Source organism: Neovison vison, chromosome 14, assembly GCF_020171115.1.
Source record: "Neovison vison isolate M4711 chromosome 14, ASM_NN_V1, whole genome shotgun sequence".
Classification (NCBI taxonomy): Eukaryota; Metazoa; Chordata; class Mammalia; order Carnivora; family Mustelidae; genus Neogale; species Neogale vison.
Genome location: NC_058104.1, coordinates 8533181 through 8549154, shown reverse-complemented (window position 1 = coordinate 8549154; position 15974 = coordinate 8533181). Strand labels below are relative to the sequence as shown.

Genomic DNA, 15974 nt, shown 5'->3' with positions numbered 1-15974 from the left:
TGATGCCTCATTGTGGTTTTGATTTGCATTTCCTAATTATTAGGGCTGTTGAGCATCTTTTCATGTGCCTGTTGGCCATTTGTAGGGGGTTTACTCTTTTATTTACTTATGTATTTTTTAAAAGTAATCTTTACACCCCATATGGGGTTTGAACACTTGACCCTCAGATCAACAGTAACATGCTCTACCGACTGAGCCAGCCAGGCCCGTCCTTTATTTATTTATCATTTTTTAAGAAAATATTTTGTTTATTTATCTGACAGAGAGAGAGAGAGAGAGAGACCACAAGTAGGCAGAGAGGCAGGCAGAGAGAGAGAAAGGAAGAAGCAGGCTCCCTGCTGAGCAGAGAGCCTGATGCGGGGCTCCATCCCAGGACCCTGAGATCATGACCTGAGCTGAAGGCAGAGGCTTAACCCATTGAGCCAACCAGGTGCCCCCTATTTATAATTTTTAAAAAAGATTTTGAGGGGCGCCTGGATGGCTCAGTCATTAAGCGTCTTCCTTTGGCTCAGGTCATGATCCCAGGGCCCTGGGATTGGACCGCGTTGGGCTCTCTGCTTGGCGGGAAGCCTGCTTCTCCCTCTTCCACTCCCCCTGCTTGTGTTCCCTCTCTCACTGTGTCTCTCTCTGTCAAGTAAATAAAATATTGAAAAAAAAAAAAGATTTATTTTGAGAGAGGGAGCAAGCTCGAGCCCCAGGGAGGGACAGAGTGAGAGAAACTTTCAAGTGGATTCCCCTCCCCGGCCCCACAGTGAGGAGTTGGATGTGTGGGTTGATCCCACAACTCAGGAGATCATGACTTAGCCCAAACCAGGACTTGGACAGTTAAGCAAATGAGCAATCCAGGTACCCCTCCCTTTATTTTCAAAATATATATTCCTGGGGCACCTGGGTGGCTCAGTGGGTTAAGCCTCTGCTTTCGGCTCAGGTTGTGATCCCAGAGTCCTGGGATCAAGCTGAGCGTTGGGCTCTCTGCTCAGCCAGGAGCCTGCTTCCCCCTCTCGCTGCTTGCCTCTCACCCTACTTGTGATCTCTGTCTATCAAATACATAAATAAAAATCTTTAAAACATATATTCCTGTACCTTATAATATCCCTTTACTTACAAGGAATTCAATGACTTTTTAAAGTGTGCTAACATTTTCTTTTATTTTGAAGTAGGCTCCACACCCAACATGGGGCTTGAACTCACCACCCTGAGATCAAGAGTCCCGTGTTCTAACACTCTGTGCCAACACTCTAAATTAGGCTTGTTACTGTTTTCCCTTAAGTTCTGGTTACAAAAAAAAAAAACCACAAAAAACAAAAAAAACCCCTCATCTATATATAGATAGATAGAGAGAGAATGTGAGTGGGAGGGGCAGAAGGAGAGGGAGAATCTCAAGCAGATGCCTTGCTGAGCGTAGAGTCCAACATGGGACTCAATCTCAGGACCCTGAGATCACCACCTGAGCCAAAGCAAAGAGTCAGATAACTGTGTAACCTAAGGCAAAATATATAGTTTTGAGGAGTCTCCCCAACTCTAATTAGCCTTGGACCTATTTTGAGTGATTTTGGGGGGGGGGGGATGAAGATTTGCAGAATATCAAGTTCTTAGGAACGCATAGTTCACAATTCAGCAGAAAGGTCTGTATATAAGCCCAAAGAAGAAGAATACACTTGAGTTCAAGCCCGAAAAAGAAACGAAAGGAGAAAGTCTAGTCAAAGAAACAAAAATCTTGAAAAAGCAGAACAGAAACAAAGACACCAAGACACAGACCTGTACCCTTGAAACAAATAATACATTATACGTTAGTAATAATAATAAAAAAAGAAAGACACCAAGAAAAGTGCCAGATGTCTGGGCTGATTCAAGAAAAAATAAGGAGGGACATCACTTCAAATCAAGTGAGTAAAGATATAGGACGATCCTATCCTACCCTATTCCATCCTATCCTAGGAGAACCTTCAGTACCTGCCACACATTTCAGGCAGGTGCTTATAGTTATTACCTCATTCACTGCTCCTTATTAAATACTATTATTATCCCTCCTTTAGAAACAAGGACCTGAGGATCCGAAAGATTAAGAAAATTGCCCGAGGTCACACAGCCTGTTAAGCGGAATCCACACTACCTCTAGAAAACAAAACCAGGTGTTTTTTACTTTTATTATTTTTTTTAAGAGTCTCGGCTATTTCCAGCAGACGCGTTTTAACAATCTCCAGGGCGGGGCCTTGCGGTCATACACATTCTGTAATCTCCACAACCCAGCACAGAATTAACATTGATCCGGATGGTGTTGAAATATTCACCCCTCTCCCGGCAGCTCCCCACCCCCCACACCTTTCCACCTTTGTGCTTTTGCTCCAGCCCCACCTGGAATGTTCCAGGCCGGTAGGCGGTTCCACAGCTGCGCCCCCAGCGCCCCCTCGCGCTAGCAGCCGCCTCACCGAGTCGCCCCGCCCGGATGCCCGGAGAGCTCCGCGCCCGCTCTCGGGTGCATCTCACACCGTCTCCGTATATCCCCGGAACACACCCGTCCGTATATACCCGTCCGTTCCCTTGCTAGGGTCCCCCCGGCTGGCACAGACGAGAACCTAGTGAGTCCTCACTCCTCCTCCCCCTCCTCGCCCAGAGCGCGGGGTGCTAAGTGTGCCTGGAACCGGGAGAACGCAGAGTCGAGGGATCCAGAGCCCGTCCCGCAGTTCAACAACCGTTTCTTTTCAAAAACGACCCGTCCTGCGCAGCAACACGGATCACGCAGAGAGCGGGTTTGGCCCGAATTCTGGGGCAGAACGAGGGGTCAAACCGCGGGCCCCGCCCCCACCGCACCCCTAGTCTTGGATGGTTCCTCGCCGGCCGGCGGCACAACGGGATGGCGAGGCCGGTACGCGGGGACAAGTAGAGACGCGGCCCCCGCGGCGGACAGTCGGGCCTCCTCACGGGTCCCCCAGGTGACGCCGAGCCACGCGACAGCAGGGACCCCGGCGGCCGAAGCTCAGAGAACTGACCCCCCCGGGCCGCCGTCACCCGCAAACACACAAAGGCCGGAAGTGCGCCCCCGCCGGCCTGTGGAGGCGCCTCTCTAGGACCCGGGAGGTCTCGTCTCTCGGTGGTTCCCCAGGCTCGCTGGACGTCCGGGACCGGACCACGCCAGACCCCGGACGGTAGTCCCGGGGTGGGGGCGTGTACCCCAGCCAGGGGCAGCAAAATGAGTCAAAAGGAAAAAAATGGAGCTCGAATCCAGAACTCACCTGTGGGAGAGAATGTCCACTTCACCTGTATCCGGGCCTGCGTTTCAGCTGAGGGGCTGGAGCGCGATGTAGTTCTTGATCTTGCTGGCTTCCCGCAGAGGAGGAGCAAACGAGGCCTGGAGAAACTTCTTTCCTGCGCAGGGTCTCCCGGCGACAGCTGAGTCAGAACCCAGGACTTGTGCCACCGCGGCCTGGGGCCCTTGCCCCTGCCTGGGGCTGCCTCTCATCCGAAATGAACACCCTGGAAATGTAAAACCGACGTGTTCAAAATGGCAGGAAATAGCGAACAGTTTCAAAAATCGACGAAATGGGGGGGGGAACCCCACAAAAATTAAAAAAAGATTAAAAACAAAGCAAAACACCAAGATCGACCAAAGGGAGTGTGCAGGAATTCAGAGAAGTATCTCCTACCCATGAGGATGGCTACTAGCCAAAAAACAAACATTTTGTTTACCTAGTCACTCTTCTATGGACACTTGGGTTTTTCCACCTTTCTTGACCTTTAAAGAAGGAAATGACATGATCTCACCTGTTTTGTCAGGGCAGCAAGGATGATAGGAAAGGCCAGAGATTGGGGAGGACTGCACACTACCCCAGGGAGGCATAGTCAGACAGGAGCAATCTGGGTGGAGAAAAGGACGGGAGTGAGAGCGTATTTTGGTTTTGGTGACATCTAGGCTGTCTGGGACGAAAGGGAGGGGACAGGAATGAAAGGTCTTAGTTTGGATGGTTAGGAGGGTAAGGATGCCCTCAATGGAGATGGAGAAATCAAGAGGAGGGGGAAAGGGAGGAGCGGGAGAAGAGGGAAGAGGAGAAGGGGGGAGACGGAGGAGGGAGGGGGTAGGGGAAGAGGGGAAATTGTTCTGGTTTCTTCTAGGGATGGGTTGGAGGGGGAAGATCACGCTGGTATTTGAATTCGCGATTCTGAGGGGTCTTCAGGATATTCAGGTGGAAATGTTTGGGGGGGGCAGCTGTGAAAACGAAGTGAGATGACCTCCTAATTATAAAAGATCTGGAAACATAGTTGACGAGCCGCGCCAACCAGGCTTCTCATGAGCCCTACACGTCCTTAAAGCTCCTGGGAGAACCTCTCCCAATCCGTTAGCATGGCACATAGTGCCCTCTCGTGGCAATACGGTGCAGCTGCAGCGGAGCCTACCGCTTAGATAGAAAATCTCTTTCTGATGAATCATGATAGGGGACAGTCCTGCCGCTTAGCCTGAGAAGGAAATCTGACACTGACACTGACTCGCCCAAGTGAGGACTGGGTGCTCAAGGGTCCAGGGAAGCGGACTGCTCCCTCAGCAGGTGTTGTGAGCCTAGGAGGCACCTGTGGGACAGCATGACTGAGATAAGGCAAGGCAGTCAATGGTCCGTAAAGAAGTGAGAACACCATGTACATGGAAACTATTTTGGGGTCACCCTCAGGCTCCCACATTTCCTTTCAACTATTAAAGTACAACTATTAATATTTAATTTTCCAGCCAGGTAGCTTTAGTTTAAGGAAATTGTCTACCTGGGTGGTCCCTAAGCAACATTACTACCTGGGAAACATTTTGCTTTTGCTTTGAGCTTCTTTCTTCTTCTTCTTAAAAAACCCTATTTAGGGGCACCTGGGTGGCTCAGCGGGTTAAAGCCTCTGTCTTCGGCTCAGGTCATGATCCCAGGGTCCTGGGATCGAGCCCCGCATCGGTCTCTCTGCTCAGCAGGGAGCCTGCTTCCCCCCCTCTCTCTGCCTGCTTCTCTGCCTGCTTGTCATCTCTGTCTGTCAAATAAATAAATAAAATCTTTTTTAAAAACCCCTATTTATTTAATTAAAATAGGCTCCACACCCATCGTGTGGCTCCAACTCACAACCCTGACATCAAGAGCTGCCATGCTCCACTGACCCATCAACCTGGAGGAAAACATCTAGTCATTCCTGGGCACTTTATTTGTATTCCTTTTCAAGAGATTGTGGTTGGGTTCCCTTTTTTCTTTAATATTTCCCAAAGATGTGTCGTTGGTATATATGCAATCTATTGATCTTGTGTATTTGCTTGTCACCCACATTTCTGAAGTCTTTGACTTATTTCAGGGAATTGGCCATTGATTTTCTTGAGTGTTGTGGGTAGGAAGGCAGAGCGTCTGCTAATAAGTGTCAGTTCATTTCATGGTGGTTAATATTTGAACTTCTCATTTCCTCTTGTGTTAAGGAATTAACTTAGAAGTTCCAGAAAAATCCTGAATAGTTGTGGAAATAGGAATTCTGTTTTATTCTTGACATTAATGGGAATGTGCTAATGTTTCATTAAGTAAGGTAACTCCCTGAAGTTGGCACTGGGGTTTGAAGTTCAAAGCCAAACGCAAGCTCTTGTACCAGAGCAGGCGAGAGCGTAACGGGTCAGGTCTGCAGAAGGAAACAAACTCTGGGGCAGCTACTGGCAGGAGCAGGGCCAAGGGGGCTTCTCAGAAGCGTTCAGTTGATCTTTTCCTCTCTCTGCTGGCTCTTAGTTTAGGAATGATCGAAAGCAGTAATTCACCAACCATGTTGAAAGCATTTCTGCTTCTCGGAGCTCTGCTGTTGTCAGGAATATAAACCCAGCCACCTTGGCTTCCTGGGTTCCAGGGGTGCGTGTACGTTTCCTCGCCCTCAGGCGTAGGGGAGACCCCGCCCAGGGGAGCACGACCAGCCTGCAACTTTGTCTTTCCACCACGAGGGGGCGCGGGGACCACGCGGAAGCCGCGTCTGGAGAGCCGGGGAGGAGAAGCGTCTGGAAGGAGCTGCTCGGGTGTGCCGGGAGGGTGGGGTCCGGTAGGGGGAGGATGCCAACGTGGGGGCGAAATTGGGACCTTAGCTTGCAGCTAGGGCTGGTGGGAGAGAAGACAAAGATCTCAGCTGTAAGAGCGAGGAAGGACGCAGCGGAAGGACTAGCACGGATTGGTTTGGAGGCTGGCTCTGGGTGGGGGAGTTACACTGGGAACCCGGGCAGGGACTGGGAGTATTCTATTCCCGGTGGGTCATCTTGAACATGTGTCCTCAGATGAGAAGCAGGAAGCTTCCAGGGGCAGTAGGGATCAGGTGGAGTGAGAGCCATCCCGGGGGGGGGGGGGGCTCAGGCTGGAGGCTGCGTGAGACACAGCCTGCCAGGAGGGGACCTCCGGAAATGACTCAGATCCAAGACCTGGGATTCGAATTTGAGTCACCGCTCCCGTCTTCTCCGCGCACCTCATGGCTAACCCCTCGGCAAACTCAGGGCTCATTGGGTCCATCTGCGAATCCTTCAGGCTTGATGTCCAGAATGTATCCTGAACTCTGGCTGCTAGCTACCGTCACAGCTGCTCCCATCCGAGTCCATTCCAGTGCGAGTCCGTCCCCCGGATTTGTTTCTGGTCTCCCTGTTTCCATCCTTGTGTCACCATTGTCTCTTCCTCACACAGCAGCCAAAGCGATGTTTTAACACCCTAAAGCAGGGTCGCCTGGGTGGCTCAGTGGGTTAAGCCTCTGACCTCGGCTCAGGTCATGATCTCAGCATCCAAGAACTGAGTCCCTGCTCAGCGGGGAGGATACTTCTCTCTGGCCCTCTGGCCCTCTCCCTGCTCCTGCTCTCTCTCGCTCTCAAATAAATAAGATCTTAAAACAAAAGAAAACAAAACAAAAAACCAAAAAACGAAAGTAAATCCTATTGCCATCTTGGTTAGAACCTACCAGGTGAGGCCATTGGCAGTAGAAACTCCTTCCCAAGGCTAACCATGCCTTCCTTGCAGGATCTGACCATTACCAGCCTTTTCAGCATCTTCTGACTCTCCTTGTGTTCATGATGGTCCCACCCACTGGTCCTTATTCTGCCTTTCAAACACCATGATTGTTCCTGCCCGAGGGACTGGGCATTTGCTGTGCCCTCTGCCCCAAATGCTCTTTCCCCAGATACTCCCATCTTTGATTCTTTTCCTTTCACTTGGAAAAGGAACAAAAAGGAGAATGGTCTGGGATGCTAAGATGGTGTGGTCATTGGCTTTACTCACTGTCTTTCTGGAAATCTTCCCTGATATTTCTGAGAGACATCACAGCATGGACAAGTCTATATTGGAAATAGTGATCATGGTGGTGGTCCCAGGAGGAGGTAAGATGTGGGTTGAGCCTTGACGGAGGGTATTGTTTTAATAAGCAGAAGAGGGGTAAACTCCATGCAGGGAGGGGAGACACCCACTTGTTCTGCTTGGTCTTTATTAGAGTACCAAAGCAGAAAATAAATACTCAATATAGAATTCTTGAGTGAATGCACCAATACATGAGCAAAGGAAATGGAGAACTCTAAATGTATCTGTTTGTCAAGTTCTAGTGACAAGCCAGGTTGAAAGGCAGCGTTCAGCCAAATTGGAGAGGACCTTAACAGTGACTACAGTTAAGTCCTGTACCCTGGTGACATCTCCTGCGTAAACCCAAGCCCTCCATCCTTCATGTCTAGCTGGTGAACTGTCTCCAGAGGAATCTTCGAGAGAGACAAGGTAGCACTAAGTGACTGAGGAATGGCCAAGGAGAGAGTTTGTGGCAATGAGGTCCTCCTGGGGTGGGGCATCCTCAAAGAACACTTGAACTTGGTCCTGCCTGCAGGAGAATCTGTTGCTGGTTCTCTCTCTCTCTCTCTCTTTTTTTAAGATATTATTTATTTATTTGTCAGACCAAGAGAGATCACAAGTAGGCAGAGAGGAAGGCAAAGGGGGAGGGGGAGGCAGGCTCCCTGCTGAGCAGAGAGCCCCATGTGGGGCTTGATCTCAAGACCCTGAGATCATGACCTGAGCGGAAGGCAGAGGCTTAACCCACTGAGCCACCCAGACGCCCTCATTGGTGGTTCTCTGTTGGGCGGGCAGGAGGTGCTCATGGAAGGATCCACATTTGCTCCTCTAAGCCCCTCATCCTCCCTGGTGTGCCCGGTGATGCCCACAGCCCATCCCCACCATCACTCATGTCCCTTGTCAGGCCCCTGTGGCCCTCCCCTCCACCACTCATACCCCACTGGTCAGGAATAATCTTTTCTCTCTTCTTGGCAGCTATCTTGGCCTTCACTTCCTTCTCTGAAATCTGAATCCCTCCAGGAAATTTCTCTGGGTGTCTGAGTGGCTCTGGGTCCCTCTGGGTCCCTCTCCCCTTCCCCCACAGCTGGCCAGGACTGGGGTCTCCAGAGGTTCCCTCCCCCTGCCCACCCCAACCCATCTCTCCTGCTGTGGTGGGGTGGGATCTCGCATTCCAGTCTGCCTTAGCCTGGCCTGTTCCTGTGGACTTTGGGGTGGACTTTGGACTTATTGATCTGAAATTCTTCTCCTGTCATGTGGTTTTCTTTATCTGTTCATGGCTATATTTTCCCTTCTTGACCATGTGGATTGTTTTCCTCCGCAGCCTCTACTGTTCAAACCGGAGTTTTGTTTTTTGTTTTTTGTTTCTTCTCATCCGGTTCCAGAGGAGAGGAATGTGGATTTCGCACAGACTGAGGAGGTATTTCCTCGGCTTTGATTTCCGTACCGGGTCAAAGTATCAAAAATAACAAGTTGAACCTTCACATTCAGGCTCTCAAGAAAGATTAAGGGTTGGCTCAGAGTTCTGGATGCTCGGGGTGATTTCCTTAAGGAGCTCAGCTTGGAGGCCAGGCCGGGGAGGGAAAGGGAAGGAAGTCTGCATCACACAAACGGACTCCATAGAAAGGTCAGGTGTGGGAGCCCTGCTGTGTCTTTTGGGGTTTTTAAACCTGTGGAGGGTGGTGGGTAACTGGGTTAAAAAACAAAACAAAACAAAAATACATTCAAGTGAATTTGGAAGGAAACCAATTAGCTATGGTCTGGGGAGTTTCCAGGACCCAAAGGTGTGCGGAAGGTCAAGCCCCTGGAATGGAGGAGGGCTCCGTCTCAGGGAGGAGGTGCGTCTGGACCACTGAGGCACAGAAGAGATGTGGGTTTGTGTGAAAGAGGGTCTATAACCTCACAACAGAGGAGATGTCCCCAGTGGGCTCTTGAACAAGGCCCGAGGGCCCAGCTGGTCCACGCCACGCACAGAGGGACACCCGTGTCCCCCAAGGCAGGATGCTTTGAGTTGATAGCAAGAATTTCAGATGAATGAAGGCTTAGGAAAACAGGATGAAGGGTCATATCTACCCCCATTTTTATATCATGTCCGTTTAAAAATGCTTTTCTACACTGGGTGCTAGGCAAGGGGATTACTGTTGATTTGATTCGATTAGATCAGACGGATCAGATCATGGGGCTTTGCAAGTCAGTTCAGCCCAGAGTCAGCTCAAGGGCCGGTTACTTGAGTCTTCCCTCCTTCGAGTGTCTGAACTCACCACCGGACCCCTAGCTCCTCTCTCTTGCCAGGAGGTGGGGTGGCTCCTGTCCCCGGGGGCCCTCGGAGCCGTCAGCCCTTGCTCCGGGCCACAGCACAGTGAGGGGCTGGGCCAGGCTGCTGTGCCTCACGCGGCAGGAGTAGGAGTCCGAGGCTCTGTCCTGCGGGGAAGCTGACATTACCACCCAGGACTGGTAAGTGCTGTTTCCGCTGGGAAGCACGTCTCCCCCCGACTCGGTCTCCTGTGTATCGCCCCCACGAATCCAGTGCAGCTCAATTTCTCGTGGGTAGAAGCCATCAGCCCGGCACTTGAGTGTCTGAGTTTCTCCGGGGGTCCCGTGGCTGGTGATGGACACGGAGGGGCGATCTGTGGAGGGACAGAGCGTGGATAGCAAGAGCCTGCTCTCGATGGCTCCCTGCTCCCTCCCCTTTCTGGGCATCAGTGATGAGAACTCCAAGCTCAGTGTCTGTCTTCCCAGGGAAACTTGGCGAAGATCAGGGAAGGCCGACGGTTCCCAGGAGCCTCCCCGTTGGATCGTGGAATGACCGCCGCTGGCCTTGGGCTCCCCATCCCATTCCCAGACTTCTGGGTGAGTTTTGCGGCTGCTTCCTCCTGTGGCTCTGTCCATCAGACCCCTCCCTGCTCTGCAGGGCCCTCGTTCTCACTGCTTCCCAAACCCAAGGCTTGCGACAACCAGGCTGTGACAGGCAGGCATTTCCTACACCTGCCTTCATGCTGGGCTCTGCCTGGAGGCATTGTCCTAGAGACGCCACCGTGGGATTGGCCGGAGATGCCCACCCCACCCCCCCAACCCCACTCCCAGCCTGAGATCACCTTGGTTTTTCTCAGCTCAGCTTGGGGGGAGCAGGACAGAGGAAGCGGGGTACCTTGTCGGTCCAGGTAGGTCTTGCCGTGTTGCAGGAACCTCCGCAGCATCGCGGGGCACTCCTCTTCCAGGTAGGCCTTGGCCCGCAGCACGTACACTTCTTCCGCCTCCCACTTCTGCTTGGTGATCAGAGCGGCGGGGTCCTGGGGAACCCAGGCGGGGATTTCTTTGTTGAACTCGATGAAGTTCCTTCCATCATAGGCGTACCTCCAGAATGCTCCACTGTTTTTGTCATTCCGCAGCTCACAGCCAAACATTCCCTGAAAGGTGTGAGACCCTGCACCCTCCCCGGCCACCCCCGGGGAAGTTAGCTTGGCACGCACTGCACTGTGTTTTAATGACTTTCACTGCTACCCAGTTTGCAGAAACAACAACGGAAACAAGGTTTTGGAGATCTAAGCACGTGGTCCCTTTGTTTTGGCGAATGGGTTATGAGCCAGTTATAGAGCAGAAAACAGAAAGGTGCTTTGGTTTGGTGTTTCAGGCCCCTCTGGGCTAAAATGCATCCTTCCTGGCGGGGAGGGTCAGGGATACCAGACCACACCGTGTTCCCAGCTCCCCTGTTCCTGCATTTAGTGAACTGCGAATACCCTGGGGGTTCTTAGGAACCCCACAGAACCACACTGAAGTGCCATCTCCAAGTTAAACAGAAATTATTTGGAGTTTAATACAGATTACCAAATCTTTCCTTTTTTTCCCTCTGTTCTAAGTGGAGCGGATGTCACCACTTGAGTAAACTCTTTCCTGGGGATTGCTATCCTCATCAGGAATCTCTGCGTCCCCTCTCTTCCTAGGGAGCCACAAGTCTTGGAACCTGGCCTCCTCTGGGAGGCGGGACACGACCGGTGGGGACCCGATATCGATTAGCGCTGTGGGCCCAGGCTCTGATCTCAAGCTCCCTGGGCTCAGACTACAGATCTCTCTGAGCCCCGACCTGGCTTGAACGTGAGCGTTTAACCTCCCCCTGCTTTGGTCTTCTCCGCTTGTAAACAGCAGCGGCCATGTAGGGGTTCAGAGGGTTGCTGGGAGCACTACCAGCCAGCGTCGGCACCCGTGCCCGGTACACAGTAGGTGCTCAGGAAACGCTCATGATTCTCTCGCACCCTCTGTTCCTCTCTTTACCCTCTTTACTGGTAATGACTTGCTTCAGCATTTTTATTCCAGCCGATCAGATGTCTGCTGTGGTCCTTTCCAGGCCCCTGTGCCTTACCCTCTCCTACTTCTGATGCACAGTGAGGGCCATTTTCCTTACCAGGCCTTCCCATTTCTTATCCTTCCTATTTGAGCATGGCTCTGGCCTCCTTTAGGAAATTTTCAGATTCCACATAGCTTCTTAGGCATTTTTGTGCTCAGAAACCCATCTCTCAGGGCGCCTGGGTGGCTCAGTGGGTTAAAGCGTCTGCCTTCGGCTCAAGTCATGATCCCAGGGTCCTGGGATCGAGTCCCGCATCGGGTTCTCTGCTCAGTGGGGAGCCTGTTTCCTCCTTTTTCTCTCTCTGCCTGCCTCTCTGCCTACTTGTGATCTCTCTCTCCGTGTCGAATAAATAAATAAAATCTTAAAAAAAAAAAAGAAACCCATCTCTCGACCCTCACCCTATGATGATTAAGCATCAAGAGTTCACCAGCCCATGACTAACTGATTCAGGAGACTGGCGGTGGGGGGTGGGGGTGGGGGTGTCCCGGCTCCTCATCTTCCTCCTACCACAAGTCCATGAGGCCTCCCGAGTCTGTTCCTTACAGACAGGAGGGTCTTCAGGACTCCATATAACTCTATCAGTGTGTGGCTTTGAAGTCAATCCCTGCTGGGTTCCCAGTATGGGCCACGGTTTGTGTGAGGCATTTTCTCTCAATCATTCAATATATTTCACTGGAGCAGGTTATTCGTGGCCGTCCCAGGTGATGGGACGATCAGGGAGATCAAGACTGACGAGGTTCTAGCCTTCATGGAATTTACAGAGGTAAGTTTTATGGAATCCTTGGAGGTTCCGGTTTGTGGGCTCAGACCAGGTTATTAAGAACATGTTCACTGTCAAACAGCTAGTGATTGGCCGCGACACGATGCGAACCAGATCTGATTGACTCTAGGGTTAGCTCACTCCCTCCCTGACATCCCTAGGCAGGGGAGCCTGATGCCTTCTAAAGTAGGATCAGCCTCAGGCAGGTCGGAGTGTGGGGTGGAGAGGTGACGTGTGCCTGGATGAGCGCTGACTCTGATGTCACTTCCTGGGAGACCCGAGGCCTGGGAGTGAGGATGGGGATAGGATGGGGCAGGAGGAGAGCAGGTGCACTGTGGGGTTGGGGGGGATGCAGAGTGCCTATGAATTTCTACCCTTGTCTCTGTTATTTCCACCCTGCTGACCCCTTTCCACTTACCCCTGCAGGGCTGCCCGTTGAGCTAAGACACCCCCCCCCAGCAGTCCACTGTTCACTGACCTTCTTTGTCCTTGTAGTAGTCCATGATGTCCTTCAGGGTCACCATGAAGATCTCCTCCCTGGCCTTCTGGAGTTCACTCTCCTTCTCCCAGTCCTCTAGTCCTTCCATCTGGCTCCACGGGTATTGGGGTATGGCCTTCCTGTCTTCACTGTCATAGTGAAAGAAATCCTGGTCATTGAGGTAGGCTGTGGCCTGGAAGCTGGGGAAGCCGTCCCTGGGCCTGGAGAGCCCGGTGTAGAAGAAGCTCAGAGAGTAAGGCCCTGAAAAAGAGGAGAGCACTTTGAGGTGTGGGGTCCATGCAGGGGAGGCCCAACGTGGGGCAGCAGAAGGCCAGGAAGGGGCCTGTGGCCACTGGGCCCCTCTGGAGGCTCATTCAAGTGAAAAGGGCCCTATGTCTATCCTGGGGATGGTACTTTAGACACCATTCTGTGTTTTCACCGCACTGTTTCTTCTTGACACACAAGATCATATTTCTCAGCCTCCTTGTACATATATTGGGATCATGCTATTGAATTCTGGGGATGTGAGAGGGAATGATGTCTTTTTTCTGGTCTGAGGCCCTATGAACTCATTTGCTCATTCATTTATTTATTTTTAAGGATTTTATTTATATAGAGCACAAGTAGGCAGAGAGGCAGGCAGGTGGAGAAGGAGAAGCAGACTACCCACTGAGCAGAGAGCCTGGCATGGGGCTCGATCCCAGGACCCTGAGATTATGACCTGAACTGAAGGCAGATGCTTAACTGACTGAACCACCCAGGTGCCCCTGTCTTTCTTTTTTTTTTTTTTAATGTGATGACTGTGGAGACTTCGGGATGAAAACAGGAGTCCCAAGATGCAAATAGGCCAGATTCCTGAGTCACCTCAGGGAAGACAGGAAAGTTGCCTTGTCTGTTTTCACTTTACACGAGCAAGAAATAAACATTTGTTAGGGTAAGCCACTAAAAACTTTGTTACTGAAGCATAACCTAGTCTAAGACATAGAATTCGAATGCATAGGAAGAATTTACCAGAAAACTCAGGAGATGACTTAGAATGGATTGGCACAAGGTAAGAGCAGGATCTGGATCTCAGAATTCCCAGAGTTGCACCTTGCATTTTGGCAGGGACTTGGAGAGCAGGGAGCATTTCCAATAATTAATTTGTGATACAATTCATATTGGTGTTAATAACGTTGGAGGTCTTATGGCAGATTCCTAGATCAAGTGCTGAAATTATTCTTGGTGACTAGTTTCTAAATGTGATTAACTTTAGACCTTTGGTAAAGCAAATTACCCTTTGCAGTGGGTGGGCCTCATCTAATCAGTTGAAGGCCACAAGAAAGAAGCCCAGTTCCCCAAAGAAGAATTCTGCCTTTCTGCCTTCAGGTTGCCTTTGGACTCAAGGCAACAACACTGACTCTTCTCCACATCTCCAGCCTGCAGATTTCAATTGTGCTAGTCAGTTCCTTAAAATCAATCTCTTTATATACGTCCTCTTTGTTCTGTTTCTCTGGAGAACCCTGACTGATACAGATTTTGGTGTAGGATGCGATTAACATTTTATTTTATTTTTAATTTTTTAAAAAAGATTTTATTTATTTATTAGACACACAGAGAGAGATCACAAGTAGGCAGAGAGGCAGGCAGAGAGAGAGGGGGAAGCGGGCTCCCCGCTGAGCAGAGAGCCCGATACGGGATTCCATTCCAGGACCTGGGATCATGACCTGAGCCAAAGGCAGAGGCTTTAACCCACTGAGCTACCCAGGCGCCCCTCTGATTAACATTTTAAAATAAAACATATATTCTCATAGTTTTTAAGCGTCACAAATTTCAAACATGCACAGTTTACTTTCCATTTCTTCATCCTGAAGTTGGTGGCCATGAAGCAGCCTCATTTTCCTATTCTAGTGTTGACTCTGGTGCTTCCCAGATTCCAGCTGGCTTCTTTCCCACTAACTTGCCTTCAGGGCGAATGGGCAGCACTGTGGTCTGATGGCAAGGGGGAGGGGACAGATTTCCTTCTACAACCCTCCAGTTAACCTGCCTTCACATCTGCTGCTTAGGGTTGTTCCCTCTTTCTCTGTGAGCCAGACAGACTCATCCAGCCACTGGAAGAAAGGAGGGAACAGGATGTTCTACTCGTGTGGCTCCTGCACTGTCCTGGCTGTGTGACCCTGGCCAGGTCACTTCACCTCTCTGGTCTTGGTTTTGCTCAATTGTAAGCTAAGGGTTTTAGCTTCTGATTCTCTAAAGCCTCATTTAGCATGACTCCAGAGGCTCCCCCAATCCTTCTTGAAGTTTGGGAGCTGAGTTAGGTGACAGCCTGGGACACCTCTTCCCACAGTATCCTTGGGAATCTCCGCTGCACTAGAGGTCCTTCTCCAGCCCATCTGTCCCTCAGAGCCACCCTGGCTTCCTTACTCACCAGCTTGGGTTTCCTGAGGGACTGCAGGCCCCAGAAGGAGTAGCAGGGACAGCAGGACAGACACCATTGTGTCCATGCTGCCTGACCGGAAGGTTCTGGACTGCCCTGGTGGTAGAGCTCGGAGCAGACTACTTGGAAATAAAGCCAGGTGTAGTTATGGGAATGGTTGGGCTATGAGCCCAGCCTGGGAAAGGTGACTTCACAGCCAATGAGCCTGCAGGACAGGCTCCTCCTCTGACAGTGACAGAGAAGGGTGCACAAGCCACGCTGGGCAGAGGTGGCCCTCAGCCAGTTCACGGACAGTGTGTAGACTGAGAGCCGCAACAGCTGGCTGCAGGCTGGGACTTTGTGCGTCCCCCGGGTGACAGAATACAAGTGGATGAGGGAGGAGGGAAGGGGGGCTGTTAAGTGGTAGATGCCTGGGGTGTGTGTTCCTTTCAGTGGGGAGACTGGGGTGTTGTCAGATGCCCTCTGGAAAAGCTCTGCACATGGCCAGAGCCCAGGCTTGGGCAGACCCCAGCTAGGGTGGGACCCCCTCTCACACCCTGCACACTGGCGTTCTGCACAGAGCACATCCACATCTCTGGCTCCCTCCCTTCCTTCCTTTTTGTTCTGTTTTCTTTTTTAAAAAAAGATTTATTTATTTATTTGAGAGAGAGAGTGTGTATATTTACACATGCGGGGGAGGGGCACAGGGAGAG

The 15974-nt window shown here is 51.2% G+C and overlaps 2 protein-coding genes across 2 annotated transcripts in view; both read right to left on the bottom strand.

The window, feature by feature from the left end:
* Positions 1-3474, bottom strand: part of ZKSCAN1 (zinc finger with KRAB and SCAN domains 1) — a 47493-nt gene extending 44019 nt beyond the window's left edge. The window contains exon 1 of the mRNA XM_044232691.1: positions 3234-3474. The gene's annotated coding sequence lies outside the window, so the exon portion shown is untranslated. The remainder of the gene's footprint in view (positions 1-3233) is intronic.
* A 5868-nt stretch (positions 3475-9342) lies between these two features.
* On the bottom strand, positions 9343-15416 carry AZGP1 (alpha-2-glycoprotein 1, zinc-binding). Its single transcript, XM_044232705.1, has 4 exons — positions 15274-15416; positions 12867-13127; positions 10435-10710; positions 9343-9913 (listed from the first exon to the last, which is right to left on the bottom strand). Exons 1-4 carry the CDS (start codon positions 15347-15349, stop codon positions 9558-9560), a joined length of 969 nt encoding a protein of 322 aa, XP_044088640.1. The 5' UTR covers positions 15350-15416; the 3' UTR covers positions 9343-9557.
* Between the last annotated feature and the right edge of the window lie 558 nt (positions 15417-15974).